The sequence below is a fragment of the Nyctereutes procyonoides genome, unplaced genomic scaffold, assembly GCF_905146905.1.
Source record: "Nyctereutes procyonoides isolate TBG_1078 unplaced genomic scaffold, NYPRO_anot_genome, whole genome shotgun sequence".
Lineage (NCBI taxonomy): Eukaryota > Metazoa > Chordata > Mammalia > Carnivora > Canidae > Nyctereutes > Nyctereutes procyonoides.
The window spans coordinates 2,210,402-2,230,512 of record NW_026575118.1 but is presented as its reverse complement, the minus strand read 5'-3'; the positions used below and the strand labels follow the sequence as shown (position 1 = coordinate 2,230,512).

The following is a 20,111-nucleotide window of genomic DNA, read 5'->3' as shown; positions in this document are numbered from 1 at the left end:
ATGTGATAGCTAAAGTAAAATCTAATACTGCATTATAAATATTTGAAAGTCAAAATATCACACAAATCTAAACTGTGCTAAGAATGTAAAGTATGACAAACATATATGTCAGGGAATTCAAATAGCTCGTAATGTAGTGAAAGTACTGGTGACTCAGGCCTTCAATGAAATGGAAACATTCAACAAATGATCACTGTAGAGAACACAATAAAACCAGACATCTAAGAACTGACAGGACTCCATATTGTGGAACTTGGTGTTTAGATCTTTGGACATGATGACATATATAACATTTCGAATAAGGTTTACCATCTTAACGTGCAGTTTTCTCCCTGCTAACTTTTTTCCCATCAAGTTTAATATACATTCCTCAGGATTTATTCCATCAAATGCAACTGAGCATTCCAAGCCCTCTCCAGGATCACTCCTGATCCCTTTGTTTAAGGTATCCTCCGTGACTCCCGGGGGGGCCCTCTGCTTCACCCAAGGGGCGTAGGACAATGTAGCCTGCTTTCCAGCCATTCTCCCAGGCTGTATCTTACTACCTCCAACCCTGTGCTAATCATTTAGAATGGTTCCATTTATAAGCCTCTCCCTTCTCTGGGAGGAATACACCTATCCTCTTCTATCTCAGAACTCCTTAGTACTTAATGTCACAAAATCATGAGTCTGAGAACTGATGACCTTGAACTGGTAGTCCTCTGCCGATCTAGACCATAACCTTCATAAGGCTGGATATTTCCCCCTCTTTTACTCTACGGATCTCCAGTGTGTGCTCATTTATTTACTCTTCCCTTCTTTCTTCCATAGACAATTATATCTCTTAGAATTAAAAAAAAATACTGTGGAAGTTATCTTTTCCAATCTCCTACCCAGTGCAGGAATGTCCTCTCCACTACAGCTGATAGGGATCAGAGGATAGCACAAGGATTTATATAATTTAAAATATACTATAAAATAATATATACTTTAAATATTCCCATTCCATTCAATTTTTAATTTTTACGGATATCTCCAGATTTAGGGACATATTAACGACCTACATTTAATTTCCACAATTTCAATTTATTATATTAAGCAAAATAAGCACAAAGTAAAAGAACAGAAAAATAGTTCCTTATGAAGGGAAAAGATAATTTAATTTTAAAAATGTCTTAATTTTCTGATAATTCAGATAATATATGAAATAGGCAATAGTTATTTTTATTTTGAGATCACATTTTCAGAGAAAAATAGAGAAAACTCACAATTCCTTTTAATTAATTAACTCTGGTGACATTATATAGCTGTGATATTGCAAATAATTGAAAATCTATTAGTAAATTTGACAAGAATGTTAAATCTGAATAAAAGGCTTAATGAGAACAGTTTTCCAAAAATTAAGATAAAATTTAAAATCTCTAATGTACTAGCACCTCCTAGTGGAAAGTTTAAAGGATACAATTCCAACCAATCGGAATTCAGAATAGTTATCACATTTAAAACTGCTAAACCAATGGCAGTGTGAATCCTTGTGATATGTAAACATGCCTGAAAAAAAGAAACATTAACATGACTGATTAAAAAAAATTAAAGTATTAAAAATGTACATAGTATCTCATCTGTTAGCAAAACATTTCAGCAGTAGTTGTTATAAACCATTTTTCATGTTAAAATATATAAAATATAAGCACACTGATGTGTAAGAGCATTTTACTCTTTACTGGTATCCTGAACCAATGGTATAAATGGGCTAAAAAGATAGAAAACTCAATGAGTTGATTTTCTTTTATAAAAATGATAAGTTTTATAACATGATCAAAATTAAGTTTGAGAATTATCTAAAGATTTTAATTTATCTATGTCATCGCTATTCTCCATTCCCAGAAAGCGGTCATACATACAGGTATACAAAACAAAGAGTAAGAAAAACACTTAAAACTCTCTTTGAAGAAAGATCTTTTACAGATACTAAGGATTATATAAGTGTTTTCTCTAAATAAGGTAAAACAAAATTCAAAAGTTTACTCGTGTCTTAAAAATTAACAAATTCTTATTTACCAAAATGGCTCAAAATCTAATGAAAGAGGCTTCAAATATTAGTGCGGAGCAAGCTACAGTCTTGTTTTTAAATTCTGAATGTTCTTTATTTCAATGACAAATTTTCTTGCATTTGGTTTGTTCAGGAAAGATGGGGATGCTACCTTGCAAATATATACTTTCAGTCTTTATAGTGTAGGATTTACAGTAAGATAATGAACATTTTGATCATCAATTTGGGCACTTTTAAAGAGGTAAATAACAATCCTTAAATTATTCAACATTTATGGTGGACAAAAAAATCCATAAAGTCATATGGTAGGTTGCAAATGAGAGTGCCTACTTAATCTAATAATTATGAAGATACACTGTTCATAAAAATTGAATACTCACCATAATCTGGATGAAAAATTTGGCGAATTAGAAGAAGGAACCATTCTTTAGTCAAGCCACCCATGTCCAAACCAGCTTCCCCTACAAATGTAACTTTCAACTTCTTTTTTAAGTCTGCTCTTTTCCGGGTTAACTATTTAAAGAAATTATATCGAAGAGAAGAACAAAGGGCAGTAAAAAGGGAAATTAACTTTTTCAATTCTGGGAGATGTATTAGGCAATCTTTATCTTTATTTACAATGTCACAAAATTCACTCCATCCATTCATTCAATAATTTGTCAGTTACTGTATCAATTAAGCATTATTATGTTTGCTGTAGAGATCAAGAGAATTAGGTCAAATATCAAGTATCTTGCTCAAAGTTACTGTATCCTGGTATCATATTGCCTCCAAGATTTCAATTTAGCAGATTATATCATAAAATATTTAATTTCCTTCTTGATTTTAAAAATCACATAATGACATTAGCTATTATCTTGTAATGAAGATCTGGCTGAAGCACCGTGCAATACTGTAGGTTAGTAATATACACACAAAGTACATTGGGGCCTGAGTACACTCTACACTCAGTCTACCCTAGAGTACAGAACTCTAATTTTATAGATGAATAATCTCAGGCCCAGAGAATTTAAAATGGCTTGTTACATACCCAACAAGTAAAAAATATGGGTCCAGTATCTAAGTTACATATTCAGAAACATAAATTGCTCACTTAAGTGTTCTACATAAAATCCTTTTCTGAGGAGTTAACAGCAAATTATTAATAAACATATAAATAATGAACATACAGCTTAATTGTGAATACACAACCGATTTTAACAATGGTACCAAAATATAAGGAAGTACACTTACTAGCATACAAAAATAAAAAACAGATTTTCATAATACACTATATTGTAGAATTTATTTAAAGTTTTAATCAATGAGTGCCATTTTGGAATAAATGATCTATATACCTCATCAAGCGAGTCACTAACCAAATGTGTCCGTCTTACTTTCATATTTAGAAATAACATGTTCATATCAGGTCTCTGTCTTCGAGATACTTTATCCACCAGACTTTGCTAATTAAAAAAGAAAGCAAGCATTTTTACTTTTACTTAAACTGTAATTTCATTTAAAACATTTAAGCACTATAGTAAAAATTACATAAATCCTTCACTATGCTATCTCTCCTGTATTTTCATAAACTCAATTATGCAAATTTTTGTTATTTATTATATAGATCTTTTCATTTTGAAACAATGGTAGCCAAAGGCAGTCCAAAATGGAGGACCAAAAAAATTCACCTTCTATAGTAAAGAATGTTGCATTACAGTTTCCATATGTCCCATCTCTTAAATAGCAAGGTTTTGTTCAATAAATACAAATATAAAGTGGGAACATCTGAAACGAGGTATATACTACTGATGATAAACTTGGTTTAAGCTTTTTAGATACTGAATTTACCATAAAAGCACAATTAGTCTACTTTTAGAAAGTTATTTGTTAACATTTATCAGAAACATTAGCAATGTTCATACCCTTTGCCCCAATAATTTTGTTTCTGGGAATTCTAAACAATGTTTTATACAGTGAGATGTTCATCACAGCATTACCTATAAGAGTGAAACTTTAGAAATATATATGTATCCATCTAATAGAATATGATACAACTATTAAAATGGATGGTATAATTATGTAAATAACATGGAAGATATTTAAGAAAGGTACAGATGAAAAAACAGGGAACAAAACTGTATATACAAAATTGTTTCAACCCTATTGCCTTTTAAAGATAATATAGAGAAGAAATATCAAAAGAAAGTTTACTAAAATATTAACAGTTGTTATGTCTGGGTAATGGAAATGTGAGTAATTAAAAAAAATCTATTTTTCATGGTTTTTCAAAGTATAGTAATGCGTATGTAAAAAACACATTAAAATATCTGTTAGAAATATACAGGATCATAAGAAATCTACATGCATGTATAATTCATTTAAGTTTATATAATCTAATTAAATAATTTTATCAGACTACTTCATCTTCTTTGCTAACAAAGAAAAATTATTGTACATACTAGAGATGAACATTTCAGACATTTTAAATAGTGCAGAGAAGTGCTTTCATAGGTAAAATTTTAATTTAATAAAATCTGTAGAAGGCCATGCTCTTGATTTTGTAGAGTGCTATAATAAAACACTCTAATTCAGAGCACTTCATTTCTCCAATTTCCAATTCTAAAGGCTTTTAATATTGTGGGGTTTTTTTTCTTTTCTTTTCAGGGCTCCCCCTTTGATGCTCAAATGGATCTGTATTCCTGGGATAGTATCTTATGTTATGGACCTATTGTCCTACCCTTTCCTATGTTGTGTTCATAGTCTACTCGTGGAAAGCCACTACACCGGAAATATCCAGCAAACAAATTCATACTAAGATGCTAATGGTAGACAAGGCTTAGAAGCCACTCCTCTCATCTGGAATATTTAATAGAATATGCCTCAAATGAAAGAAATAATCTCCAAAAGTAGAATTTAGACCCAATCTGATGAGGAAGTTATTTTTAGGTTGGGGAATTTCTGTTGCAATTTCAGATACCATATAAGTTCTTTTTTATACTAACTACCTGTAAGGCTGTCTGTCCTCATGTCATCAGTCATTAATTCCAAGTGGTGTGGCAGTTTACAAGTTAAAGTGGTGTGGGAGATCTCCGTAAGAACAGATGATGACACCTAACTCTTCAATCTCTACTCATCTGTGTCCATCCTCTGTGCAAGACAGCCTGTGACAGAGTCCACAGCTGCCACTCTCCTTTTATTAGAAGAAAACTTCCATAAGAGAAGATATTTGACGTTTTAAGTGTGAGTGACATGGCAAAAAACTGCTCAGAGAAACTGAGGTAAACTTCTAGCTCTTTGAGTTTTGTTTTGTTTTACAAATATAAAAAAGTCATAGCCCAAGGTAAAAACGTACTAAAAAGGCACGTGAAATTGCATAAATGCAGCTAACAGAAACTGCCAAAATGACTAGTTGTATAGACTAATCTTTGTGCTAGTATCTACCCAAGATTAAATAATAATTCTGATGCCAAATATACCTGTTTAAATTTACTTTTCAGGGGGGTAGAGTGGCTTTGGAACTCTCTTGGTACACACAGGCAATAACGTTTCTTCTAATATTCTCATAGTCAGTGTAAGCTGACTCTGGGATGTCACCAGTCACTTAAATCTTTTGTCCTGCTCTGTGATAGAAAAAAATACTCACCTTCTGGGAACTGAATTACTGAAGAATAAACATTTCTTATTTTTAAAAGCATTTTAAAGCATTATAATTTATACTTTAGGGTTGTCTTTATATTCTTGGACAAGACATGGAAATCATTTTTAATTTGAGAATCTCTTTTTATCTTAAGAAGACTACAGCCAGCCTTTCCTCTAATTTTTAAAGTAGTTTAGTGTCATGAAAGCAGATACTCAAAATACAGGAGCATTTAAATGTATAGTCTAGCGCTCCAATAAAAGAAAAACTGCTCACTCAGTCTGTATCTCTTAGTAACATACGCAACTTTACTCTGCTGTGCCGAAAAACAAGTGGTAGGGGGTGGTAAGGCTAGGCCCAGAGAGAAATTTCATCCTGCTACATGGTCTGCCTACAGCCAGTCTTGACTGCTAGCCTAGTCTCTATGGTCTCAATGCATTTTAGTTTCCTAAGACTCCATAAAACATCTTTCACCTCTTTTGGATATATTTCTCAGTTTCCCAAGGTTGTACATCTTCTAATTTTTTTGTTGTTTCTATTTGATTTCAGTGGTTTCAGTGTTTTGCTCTTAGGGACACTCCTTGCCTTTACGGTAGTCTTCACCAGTGCTCTGTTGGCTACCGTGGAGCTGGAATATGGTGTTCACATGATGCCCAACAAGTTCCCAGTACTTTGATGGTCTGTGAGAGGCATTTAATCTTCCTGTGCTATTTATAATATAATGAGAATTTGATGAGCGGTATGTATGTCTTTCCTGTATCTTGCACAGGTTCAAGCACTTTTGGAGGGAGTTATGAAATGAATTTAACTTTTAACATTTCCTGATTATGCTAGAACAATTCACAAGACATTTGATTTATTTATTAAATTATTTACTATATTGATTATAGTCAGCATAAATATGTTTTTGTAGCTGGCTTACCCTTGCGATGCTTATCATCTGTTGTTCTGAGTCTCTTTGAATAATGATTTTTTTTGCAGCTATAGAAATAACGAATGGGTACTGACAGAAGGAAAACCTGCTCAACAAGTGAAAACAGAAAAAGCAAAATGGTGTATTTTTAGCAAAATTATACTAAGGGAATATCTAAGGTACCCCTCCTAACAATATAAAACATTACTTTTGTATTGTGTTTTACCATCTACAAAATTATTTTATGTGCATCATTTCTTTTAATCCCCACAGCCTTGTGAAGTTCGTATCATTACTAGATGCACTGTGTGCTCATTCTCTAGAGAAAGCTACATCTAACATTCTGAAATGTACTAACCATTTAGATGGTTTATACAAATAGTTTCAGTTTATGTAGTCACCTGTAGATCATTACCTGTGAAAATATGGCCAACACCAGAACCTGGAGACAGAAGTACTAACAAAGGAGGATTAGGAGAGAAAGTTCATGTGCAGAAATTATTATAAATATCCATGATTACATGGATATTTCTGATGTGCAAGCTTCAGAAATGAAGAAATCTAGCAATAAGTACAGTAGTAAAAAGAAAAGTAATAAATTTAAGATCAATAAAATAAAAGGATGAAAAGTATGTTGTTGCTGGTATTGTGTTTAATGGTGTAGTAGTATGAAATGGTATGTATCTGTAAAATATAACATTATGATTGAAGGCCAAGAAAGTAACTTCCTTTCTGGGTCAGAGCTGATCCTATGTTATGTAAAAAAGCCACCAACTACCCAGAGAGAAATACATTTCGAGAGCTAGTAGGTGACAGTGACACTACAGAAGCCAAACTTCCATCAGAAGTGGCTTCAATGAATTCATCAGTTACAGCTAGAATCCATCCAAGTTAGTCAACTTCACTGGATGTGAAGAAGGCATGATGAGGAAAAAAACAGGAGCCCTTGTGTGAATCGCAAATAAAATGGCTTTCTCCGGAATGCAATTGTTACTTAATGAGTTGTTCAGCACTAATATGTAATAGTATTGAATCAATAAGGGCTAACTAAAAATTTGGAAATGAAAGAAGTACAATGAACTCAGTAGGATATATATTGGTCTTATCATGTATCTTAAAATGGTGTGACTCAGCCTTTCTCTAGTTATGCACACAGAAAAAGTGATACTCTGTGTGACACACTGAAATAAACAGATGTGGCTGCTCATCACCAGAGGTGACTTGCCCTCAGGCCCCAGGTAACCCTCTAAGTCCAGGCTGGTTTTCCCCACACTGAAAGGATCATAGGATCAAAACTCCTTTGTAACTCATTCTCAGTACACCAGTGCTGTGACACAGTGGTTAGAAGAGCTCTGTATTAAAAGATGGCACTGAAATATGCACAGTAGCTCTTGGAGTTGTTTTGTCTACAACAACACAATTATATTAAAGTTGGAGAAAAAAGCGTCTTTGTAAAATAAATATACTTTGTCAAGAAAATATCCATTTGACAGAACAAGGAAGGTCCTTAGAAACAATTCCTATTTAGTTGAGTGTTCAGATGTGGACTGAGATATGTCTAGAAGGAAGGTCTATGGCTATGGCTGATTCTGATAGAAAGGGTCCCTGGCAGACTGAACCAATTTATAAACTAATTTAGGGTTTTGAGGTTTCTTATATCCCTATTATATCTCTTAAGACTTCTTTAGAATAGACACACTAAGATATCAACATGGTCTGGGAATAAATTATGTTTGGGATACTCATGCTGTTTTAATCCAAACTAGGAGTATGGATATTGATGTAGTATATTAAAGAATTTGGTCAAGTGTTCTGAAAACCCATTCTACTACTGTAATAAATAATTTGTGTGAAGCCCTTTTGCTGTAACTCCCATTCTTTATTTTATATTATGTATAAGGGACAATCACTTTTTCTACAGAATAAAGGAGAAAAGGAGTGAAACGTATGTGTATATGTGCACATGTGTATGATCACTGTGTTAGAACAGGCATTGGCAAACTAGGGCCCATGGGATACGGCCTACCACCTGTATACAGAAAGTTTTCTGGGACTCAGACACACCTGTTTATTTACATATTGCCTAATGCTGTTTTTGTGTTACAATGGTACACCAGAGTTCCAAAAATATTTACCATTTAGTACTTTACAGAGAAAGTCTGTGCCCCTGTACTGGATGATAGCATATAGAAAAAGGAGATATAAGAAACTTGCATACTAAGATAGAACCTTTCCCTTCTTAAAAAGATGTTGTTAATCAAACCAAAATCAAATTAACATGTACATAAATTCAAAATGTAAGAAAAAGAAAATGTTTTAAGAAATGTAATGATATTTCAGGGCTGGATATCTAAACTGTAAGTTTATATATAAAGTTATGTGCATACTTAAATTTATTTATACAAATTTAACATCCAATCACTATTTTGAATAGTATTTCATTTAGGTAACTAATCAAAATGAGCTTCTGATTGTACCTGTGAGAGTTTCCAAAGCTCTGCCAGGTGTGGTATTCTTCCATAAGATCAATGTGATCCAATGTAGAATTATAGAAATCAGTGTAAGGAATAAGGGAAGGATGAATCAAACTGTTTGCAGTATCTGTAAAGATAAATTCTAACAATGATCTTTTCCAACACGTGCATGATTCATTCTAATAAGAACATTTTAATGTTCACCAGATAGTCTTTATCTAAAAATTCCTATTTTAAGCTCCAAATTTAAAAAGTAGTTTTAAAATTGTGATTCAGAGGATGCCTGGGTGGATCAATTGCTTAAGTGTCTGCCTTTGGCTCAAGTTATGATCTCAGGGTCCTAGGACAGAGCCCTGGGAGTCTGCTTCTCCCTCTGCCTCTCTCCCTGCTCATGTTCTCTCTACCCCCACCATCTCTCTCTCTCAAATAAAATAAAATCTAAAAAAAAATGTGGTTCAGATGTAGCCAATAAGTTCTTGCTTTTATAAAACAACTTGTGGGGATCCCTGGGTGGCTCAGCAGTTTGGCACCCGCCTTCACCCAGGGCGTGATCCTGGAGTCCCGGGATCGAGTCCCACACCAGGCTCCCTGCATGGAGCCTGCTTTTCCCTCTGTCTGTGTCTCTGCCTCTCTCTCTCTCTCTCTCTGTGTGTGTGTGTGTGTCTCATGAATAAATAAAATCTTAAAAAAAAAAAACAACTTATGGTGGGGATTAGAACAGTATAGAGAAGGGAGTACACAGATGAGCACCTCTTCACACCACTTTCCTGTCAGCATGTTCCCCTGCAGGAGTTCTCATAAATTAATGCAAGTTCTTGCTTCTTAGGGGACTCTACTTAGCAGGTCACATGCAGCAGATGGACACAGAATACTGTCCAATAAAATGCATAAAGCTTTTTTATGCTTATAAATTGTGAAATCCATTATCAAAACAGGAAATAAATTACAACTCTTAACTTTAAAGAAAGTTAAAATTTAAGAATCTCTACAGAACTTTGAGATCTTTATAGAAAAGTCCCTAATACTTAACAAAAGAGAAGATAGAATAATAAAACCTACTAAGTAAAGCCAACACTTTAGATGCTGATGGGATCCACCAGGAACACTTTGTGATAGGTGGAAATTCTTCAGGCTTTGCAGGAAACAGGCGCAAAGAAATAAACTGCAGCAATCTCTCTACCAATTGTTTGAACCTCTTCTGGGATATTCTGGTAAAGATTTTGAAATAATTCCAATCAAATTCACATTTTCTATTTTGGCAATATGTTTGTTAGATATCAAAATGCATCCTGTACACATAAAGTTTTAGAATATCCCCCCCAAATTCTATTCATTTAAAGTTGCCAAATGTTTGAAAAGATGCAAAATCTTACCTGGAGTATTGTTTCTTAAATAAGAAATAAACACCAGAATTACTATAGTGGTAGCATTAAGCATTTCATTTTTAAGGCTTTTAATATTCAGTCAATCCTTGTTCTTTAGACTCAGTATTTGCAAATTTCCCTCCCTGCTAAAATTTAATTGTAACCCCAAACTCAGGGTCAGTGGAGTTCAGTCATAGGCATCTGCAGATGGGCAGAATGGCCAAAAATGGAAGTTGCCAGATATGCATGCTCCCAGATGACGTGGAACAAAGAAACACTCTGCCTTCTGGGTTTAGCTCTCAGATGGTAAATGAGTATCTTTTACACAGTTTGTTTAGAGTCGTGTTTTTCACATTTTTGTGCTTTTTGTTAGTAATTCTGGTGTTTTAAAATGGCTCCAGCATGTAGTGCTAAAGTTCTGTCTACCGTTTCAAGCACAAGAGGAACATGAGGTAGCTTATGCAGAATAAAGTTCTTTTTTTTTTTTTTCAGAATAAAGTTCTGTTAGATAAAATTCATTCAGACATTAGTCACAGTGCTGTTGGTTGTGAGGTCATTGTTAACGAATCAACAACTTCTATTAAATAAGATGTCTTTATGTACAATGCAGATAAAATAAGATCATGTATTTATTGGTTGATGGAAATGCTATGACCAACAGCTCATTGGAACCTAACCCTGTTATGTCCCATAGGATCAGTGATTCAGTATTTAATTCAGTGTTAACAGTGACTTTACAGAACATAAATATGAATAATGAGAACCAACTGTCTTTAAAATTAATTTTGAAAATATTCCCTCTAACATTTTATCAAACTTGGAGAAAAGTCATTGTGTATGGGAGTGTACTTCTATGGAAAAACAGACTGTTTTTTTTTATAAGTTGATATTGATGGCTACCCTATATTTTATGGTGCCGTCATTAGGTAAGGAAAAGGTGCTATGGAAGTAATGATGAACAGGAAATAAGAAGACACAAATTGAAGTAGCAGTATCTGAGAAAATCCAGTCACCACCTTTGTGACATATGAAAACCACTGACAGGAAGGTGCTGTGGACAGAAACTTGAACAACAGTCTGCACCAGCAAAATGGTTACTTGTTTTCAAAACAGATGTTTAATTATCTTCTCTGTGGTACTAAGGTATATGTTTATAATTGGGTTTGAATATGGTTAAGTAGATCATTTCTAAAGACCTGAAAACATTTAAAAATATTTTATTATAAAATAACTAATATCAAACTTGATACTGTACGATTATAAGAGTTCTTATTAATATGATAGAATGATTTACTTTTTAAACCAGTGAACTAGGAAATGATGATCAGCTTCCACTAAGGTAGCTATCTGCCGTAGCAAGTGAGCATAGATGACATACGTAGATGTATTATTAAATTGAGGATTCTGAAAAAGATATTAAAGATAATTGTGTTAAAATTTTGTTAACATGTAAAAGGAAAGACACTAAGCTTAATGAGCTAAGTGGTAAATTCGGAAACTAAATTTGAGACTATGAAATACTGGGTGAAATCCTAAAAAACAATAATCTATTTGTTTAATTATTTAATTAACAGAGACTTTGATTTTGGCTGTGGTATAGCAGAAAGAGCATGGGCTTTGAAATTAAGACAGATCTGGGTCTAAGGGCTGATTCTACCACTGCAGGCATATTCCTTAAAGTTTGATTCTCAATGTCCTCATCTGTAAAATAGGAATGATAATATCTATCTTATTTCTTTTAAGTAGTAAAAATAAAGTGTATGTAAGGCACCTTGTCCCATGGTAGTCACTATGATCCAATTAAGCAAACAAACAAAAAAACCTAGTTCTTCCTTGATTAAAAAAAAAAAAAAAGAATGCTAGAAAAATGAAATAAAAGCTGGTTGTGAAACTTTTGCCACTGTGAAATGAATTTGGTGCATGTCTTACAAAGAATAAGGAGAGAACCACATCACAGCTTCTGGCAGCTTTCAAATGTCAAAGGGACACTGAAGGAGTGCTTGGAGTCTCTAGCTACATCTCTAAAACCTATACTCTCATCACAATGTGTATTTCAGAATTTCCTGGAAAAAATCAGTATTACTGAAAAATAAGCTGTGGGAATTAAGCACCATCTATTTTTCAAAACTGACTTAGTGGCAAGGACAAATTCAAAATCAGAGTGCCTCCAGCTGATAGCCTCACCTAGTGGTGCTCATGAGAAGGCATCACGGGCAGAGCTTACCGCTGACCCACAGACTCGCTCACAAAATCCAAACTTCAGCTGTCATTTCTCTAGCTTTTACTGTCTACATAGATGTCTGTCCTTTTAGTGTTGCCTTTGTCCTTCCTATTTCTCCTTCTTATATCTCTCAACAACCTCTTGTCTATTTTTCTCCTTTTTCTCCACTTTTATTTTTCTCCTTTCCCCCCCTTCTTTTATTTTCACCATGCATATTTCCTTTTACTGGACATAATATTTAACTAAACTCTGAATCTTATTTTTCTTACCTTTAAGTGAGATAATAATATATGCAAACACCTTTTGTAAATTGTAAAGACTAATACAAAAGCAGTATGCTAGTTATGTAATAACATACTTCTTTCTCAAAAAAATAATACAAACTAAAAATCGCTTTTCATTTGTTTGGACCTTTTTATTTGTATCTACAAATCTGTATCGTTCAAGAGGAGAAAGTTCATCACCTTTCCTTCAGCAAACATAAGCAAGCACCTTGATTTTTCCATTGAAATGTAATGTAAGCAATTACTAAAAATACCTAGAGAAGTTAGAAACCTACTAGTTGGGAAATAAAAGAAAGTTCTGGAGCCCAGTAAAGCTAGTTATAAGAGGGTGATTAGAGGAAGAAAAGGTGCTTTCATTCTGCTTATTCCTGAATACCACAGCAGAAAGGCAAGAACTACATTAAAATTTTAATCCCAAATATAATTTAGCTTCTCATTGTTTATCTGCTATAACTTTCATGCTCTAGTAACACTATAATCTAAAAAATATCAATAATGTTGCAAAAAAATAATACCTAGTACTTGGTATCATTTCCCTTAACACATGCATAGATTGAGATCTGAATTAGACAACTTTAGTTCTTGCTTTCTTACCTGTAAAAGTATAAAATATGCTCTAAGATCATCTTTTGTTCGTGGACTGTAAAAGAAACAAGCATAATTGCTTACAGATTAGTATTTAATCTTATGGCATCTAACTAAAAATGATCAGCACATGTTTTTGTGAGAATTCAGTTGGTAAAAGCCAAAAATGAGACTTAAGTTAATATGTAGAATTACTGAGACATAGGAATATATAGATTCTTCTGTGCTTATTCTTGGCTGGTTCTAAAGACATCTAAAAAGTGAATTAAGTAGGGCCGCCTGGGTGGTCCAGTCGGTTAAGCATCTTATTCTCGATTTTAGCTCAGGTCATGATCTCAGGGTTGTGAGATGGAGCCCTGTGTTGGGCTCCACACTCAGCATGGGGTCTACTTGAGATTCTCTCTCTCTGCCCCTCCTCCTGCTCATGTTCTTACATGCTCTTTCTCTCAAATAAACAAAATCTTAAAAGAAAAAAATGAATTAAGTGGCCTATAACATTTTATAAGGTAAATATCAAGACTAACTCAGGAAAGAGTTGAAAGCCTGAAGAATAATCAACAATTTTAGAATATTTATATTTTTGTTTTAATAAAGGATAGTTAATAGCTTAAAAATATTGATGCATTGAAGAAAGAAAATACGCTTGTGTTTATACATCTATTTCTGAAATGATATAGAAAAGTCTGCAAATCAAACACACTGTAAATGCATCTAGTATGTTTCTAATTAAATTCGAAATTAAATTCGTATTTGAATACCTCTGGGAAGTAACTAATATGTAATCTTTTTCCATATTAATCTGGATCTTCACATTATCAAATTTGACCAAGAGTTTTTGTTATCCTCAAAGCTGCCGAGTGTTTCTTCTTGCCCTCTCAGGATCTACTGAATTTATTTCATAAATACTCTGAAGTAACTTCTTGAATTAAAAATGGCTCATCTCAAAACCATACAATTTAAGGAAAATGCAAATTTATTACAATAATGACAAATTAGGAAAAATACTGTTAAAAAAATCACATGAAACTACATAGTATAGTTTCAATTGTTTTAAAAAGGTGACTAGAAAAAAGATGGCAAAATATTGACATGTTTACTTTAAAAAAAAATAATACTAGTAGTGCCTTCTCTAAATTTTCTGTAATAACCATGAATTTCTTTGAAAATCAGAGCAATGCTCTTAAAAAATAGGGTACATTTAACATTTAGTAATAATTTTAAAAATTTATTTGAGAGAAAGAGAGAAAGAGAGGGAAAGTGCATGCATGTGAGTGAGGATGGGCAGAGGAAGAAAAGCTCAAGTAGATCCCCACCTGAGTGTGAAGCCTGATGTGGGGCTAGATCCCATGACCCATGAGATCATGACTTGAGCTGAAACCAAGACTCAGATGCTCAATTGACTGAGCCACCAAGTGCCCCTTAACATTTAATAATTTTTAAATGGGGCTTAATATTACTTTTAAATGGGGCTTAATATAAACATTTGATTTATAACTTAATGGTATTTCTTTGGCTTTGGTAGAAGCTATTATTTAAGTTACACGCTACTTAAATAATATTAATTACATTGCTCATCATTCCTTATATAATGATTCAAGATTTAGTTCCAGAAAAAAAATATTTCAGTAGCCAAACTTACATTTCCTTATATTAGAAAGAAAAATTTTGCTCTAGCTACTAAGAAATCCAAGGCTAAATTTAATGTCCATATAATTTAATTCTAGGTTACTGATGTAACTATCCATCCCATTTTTATACCACACATATATCTGTACATAACAAATTTTATATACAATTTTAAAGGATTCACAGATTCTGTGAAGCCCACCCTTTATGGAGCCTTCTGAGAAGTCACAAATCTCAAGTTAAAAAGTTTTCTCATAAGTGTTTTGTAGGGTTTTTTTGGTCATAAATGGTTTATAGTTTCTCTCTGATCTATGTTTTTAAATCAACTAAAATCTGAGAGTAAAAAAAATATATATATAGTATAAATATATATTTATATATATAAATTGGTATATATTTATATATATACCAACAAGTATATACTTATTTATAATACATATATATATATATTGTATGGGACATAGAAATTATCTATATTGATTAACTAAATATTAGGTAAAATTACCCTTTCCATTCTCGTAATAAGCTGTTAATGATTCCCTTTAATACTGTCTTCTGAATGTCTTGAGGCTGTGGACAAAAGAAAATAATAAAAAATCAGGATTAGGTACTTAGGTGACTTTTATATGTTATTTGTATTTATAGAGTTGTTTTAATAACTAAAATAAGGCTTGATGACTGAGGACTACCACTTATGGCAGTATGATTTTCACATCTAAGCACTAGAGCACCAATGTCATAAGAGTACAATGAGAATGCTCCCTGGGATGTGCTGTGCACAAAAAAACCCTGCAAAATGTATATGGTGGCCCTCTGATGGCCAATCAGTTTTATATAACTGAAAAAAATGTCACTTTCCCTGGCTTGGCAGGATAAAATCATGAACACAAGTCAAAGAGTAGCATGTTTAACAATAGAACACAACTGCATATATTTAAATAAATTTATTACTACCATTAACAAGTTACAATTAGCAGTTAAATCCACAAGTCATTATTAAGTGCAATAAAATTATGTTCAATAAAAAATACAATTTTTTTCATAACTGGACTTGGAAAAGGCATAAAATAACATTCTTATATAGTTTAATAATTCAAATATTAAAAGAAAAATCTTATTTCCATTTTAGAGAGTTTTCCCCTTGTGTTGTAGCTTTAATTTTTTAGTGTCTATAAAACACTGATATCATTTCAAGCCAAAAGAAGTCAGACAAATGTCCTAGGAATGGAACATTTTGGGTCACAGTATATGTACATGCTTAGTGTTAGTAAATAACGCCAATTCTCCAAAGTGGTTGTACTAGTTTATACTTACTTCATCACGGTATGAAAGTTCCAGCTGTCCCACAATTCATGGTACTTAAAAAACCTTTTACTCATTTTGAATGGATGTGTAATGTTATTTACATTTCTGTCATGACAATTATTATTACATAGCTTTTCACGTATTTAATAATAAGTACAAAGATTAGAAATAAGACAAAGATACTATTACTTCTTTCATGCAAAATGGTACAAGAGATTCTAGCCAGTGCAATGAGGCAAATACTTATATCTATCCATCCATATATGCAAGACAGAAGGACTGAAGAGGTGAAAGTCTTATTTTTCACAAATGATAAGGCTGTCAATACAGAAAATCCAAATAAAATGACTGATGAGCTATTAGAATTAATGAGTGAATTTGGCATGGTAAATAAAAATAAATATATGAAAGTATTTCTATATCCTAGTAATTAGAAAATGAAACTACAATAGCATAAAAAATTAAGTATTAGAACTAAATGTAACAAGATATGTATAAGGTATTTACCCAAAAATTACAAAGCATTACCAAGAAAAACTAAAGAAGATCTAAGTATAATTGGAGAGATATACCATGCTCATGGATTAAAAAAATGTCAACTCCTCATAAATTCATTGACAGCACTGTAGTTCTCAAAATGTGGTCCCTGGGAACTTGTTAGAAACATAAATGCTTGGGCTATATGCCAGACCCAATGAATCTGAAACTCTGTATTTTAAGAAGCCCTTCCTGTATTCTGATACATACTAAAATTTGAGAACCACTATAGATTCAGTGCAATGTCAATACAATCAAATAATTTATCTCCTTTTGCTGACTAAATGAAGCATGATTTTATTTCAGCGAGCTTTCCTAAAGAAGGACTAGACATAAAAGTATTTTCTCCTTAATTCTCATTTAATAACAAAAAAGTCTAACTTTTCAGAATTCCAACTAAATTTACTATAAAATTATATAATTAGGCTACAAGGTGATTATTACAGTATTTGTGTGGCTGCTTTTGAAATACAAAAGAGACAAAGAACTATACTATTTGCATCTGTTCATAAATAATACTTACAGTATTAAGTAAGGCATCATACACAGCATTCACAAATTTAGCATTAATCCCAGAGTCTTCAATGGTATTAAATGAGGCGGTGGCATCTTTCTGCAAATGCAATTAATAAATTAAGTGTATATAACATTTAAAGACTGTTCTTAGTAATTTTGAAACATAACCATTCCTTCACAATTTCTAATATTTTTTACGAGGATGATGAAAAAGAACTTTTAGGCAAAAAGCTAGAAATAAAAATGAATATATAAGAATTATCTTAATCAGTTTGTTTTTTAAAACTAAAAGAATGGAGTCAAACTTCCTCATTAGTACAAACACAATCTTTGAGATAACACGTAAGTAGTATTTATTTGTGATGGGTATAATTTCAGAAATTAATATATACATGTTTGTTAAATAGCTGCTTAAGTCATTATTAGGTAGAAAAAGAACTAAGTTATCATATCTTCTTTGGAAAATTTAAAACTAAAACTGAAAAATGTGTTTTATGTGTTATTACCTTAAATGCAGCATTTAGTTCTGGGAAAGAATCAAATGTTGTTAGATAAAAATCATGTACTGCTTTCCAATCTCCTGTTGACTTAGCTTTTTCTACATCTTCCCTAAAATGAAAACATACATTAACTATAACAGATAAATATTATTCAGATAAAATAGCATTACTTCTTTAAAAATAAATGTCACCAAATATGTAATCTGAAATACTGAAGCTGAATACAGTATGTTCCAGTTAATGTAAATATAGTTTATGAATTTATAATTCTTAAATAGATCATGATATTAATTCAGCTTTCCATTCACTTGCTCTTTAAAAAGGTCATTCTTGACATGCTCCTTACAATTAATACTTTTCATAGCCAAATTTCTTGAGAGATTTTGTTTACATTCTCTGTCTCTACTTTCTTATTATCACTTAGTACTTCAAGTACCCACTTGGATTATTTTTGGTAGTCACATAGCTTTTACAGTTTATGTGTCACATAGTAGATGAAATTGTATTTTTTAAAAAGGAAACATTATTTTATCACCACCTTTACCTCCTTTTGTCTGTTTTAACTCATATTCTTATTTAGTGTTGTTTCTTTTGCTGCAGCATTAGCTACCCCTTACCGGTTATTTATATATTTGTTTTCACTTTCAACTTGAGATATCCAATCTTTTGTATCTTCACTCTTGACCAAGGCCTTATAAAGAGCCGCAGGTTCAATCAATTTCTCACACAAAAATATTAAATTATGTAAAGTACTGGCATGCAGATGACTGTATTTCTACACATAACAGTGAGCTGAAACTTACTGAAAGTCTTTCATAGTTTTGGGCTGGCGAGGAAGGACAGGTTCTGGAAGAACTGGGGCCTTCATTTCAGATGATAATGGATCTACAGAAATGCGCTGTTTTTGTCTAACATCAAGGCAAATTGATGGTAGGTCTCTCACTGGGAAGTATAAAAAAAGCATTCAATGTAATTTTTAAAATTTTTTTTATTGATTCATTCATGAGAGACACAGAGAGAGAGGCAGAGACACAGGCAGAGGGAGAAGCAGGCTCCATGCAGGGAGCCTGATGTGGGACTGGATCCCAGGACTCCAGGACCACACCTTGGGCGGAAGGCAGGCACTAAACCGCTGAGCCACCCAGGGATCCCCCATTCAATGTAATTAATAGTAAAATTTTTCTAAATCATAAAATGTCAGGCTAACTCAACATGAACAGAAAGCAAATGCATTATTTGGTATTGCATTCCCCTTGAGATCATATAACAGAAAACCTACCACAGGGAAGGGTACTTACTGAAGGCTCTATTGCCATCAGTCCTCCCTAACCCCAACTTCATCCACAACAGATATTAGGCCATATCTTATATTAAAAGTTATCCAGAGGTAATGTAAAGTTTCTTTCCCTTTTTCCTTTCCCAAAAGTTGTCTTCCAGGAAGTACTTTAGTGAGACTCAATGTTTTTAGTGTTATTACCTTTCTGAATATAAGCAAACCATTTATTTACATTCTCTGTAACTCTTTATTGTAGTTTTTGCCTCTTTAAAAAAATCAATTTGTATGACATTTTAATATATTTTTTGGTAAATATTTGCCAGTTTACCCTTTGCCTTTTTGTTGCATTTCATAATCTTTTAATTGTAAAGAAAATAAATACAGGGGCTCTCTGGGTGGCTCAGTGGTTTGACGCCTGCCTTTGGTCCAGGGCGCGATCCTGGAGTCCTGGGATCAAGTCCCACATCGGGCTCCCGGCATGGAGCCTGCTTCTCCCTCTGCCTGTGTCTCTGCCTCTCTCTCTCTCTCTCTCTCTCTCTCCCTCTCTGTCTATCATGAATAAATAAATAAAATCTTTAAAAAAAAAAAAAGAAAATACAAAAAAACTCACAGAAGGAATCTATGGCTTAATGAGTTATTATAAGATAAACACCTCTGAAACCATTAACCAGTTGAGGAATAGAGTCTTACCAAGTTCCTCCCTGCTCCAATTATCCAGATGTTAGACTCTGGCTATTTCAATTTTAATTTCTTTCAAATTTTTAGCTTTCTTCATTTCTTTTTAAATTTTAAACATTTCGTTCATCTTCTAGTTCTCTCAAGGCATTATCTGGTATGTGTGTTTGTTTGCTTTTGTGTT

At 32.9% G+C, this 20,111-nt stretch overlaps 1 protein-coding gene across 4 annotated transcripts in view; it reads right to left on the bottom strand.

Moving 5' to 3' along the window:
- Positions 1–20,111, bottom strand: part of HECTD2 (HECT domain E3 ubiquitin protein ligase 2) — a 75,314-nt gene that overhangs the window by 14,202 nt on the left and 41,001 nt on the right. For 3 of the 4 annotated variants that reach the window (XM_055334417.1, XM_055334419.1, XM_055334418.1), the window contains 12 exons: positions 18,780–18,918; positions 17,983–18,085; positions 17,484–17,573; positions 15,624–15,688; positions 13,502–13,547; positions 11,697–11,806; positions 10,098–10,246; positions 9,042–9,165; positions 6,574–6,670; positions 3,370–3,477; positions 2,413–2,545; positions 1,442–1,530 (listed from right to left, as the gene is read on the bottom strand). In XM_055334417.1, the coding sequence (XP_055190392.1) occupies positions 1,442–1,530; positions 2,413–2,545; positions 3,370–3,477; positions 6,574–6,670; positions 9,042–9,165; positions 10,098–10,246; positions 11,697–11,806; positions 13,502–13,547; positions 15,624–15,688; positions 17,484–17,573; positions 17,983–18,085; positions 18,780–18,918 (1,253 nt within the window). Of the gene's footprint in view, positions 1–1,441; positions 1,531–2,412; positions 2,546–3,369; positions 3,478–6,573; positions 6,671–9,041; positions 9,166–10,097; positions 10,247–11,696; positions 11,807–13,501; positions 13,548–15,623; positions 15,689–17,483; positions 17,574–17,982; positions 18,086–18,779; positions 18,919–20,111 lie in introns of those variants that run through there. The other variant, XR_008665593.1, reaches the window with a different exon arrangement.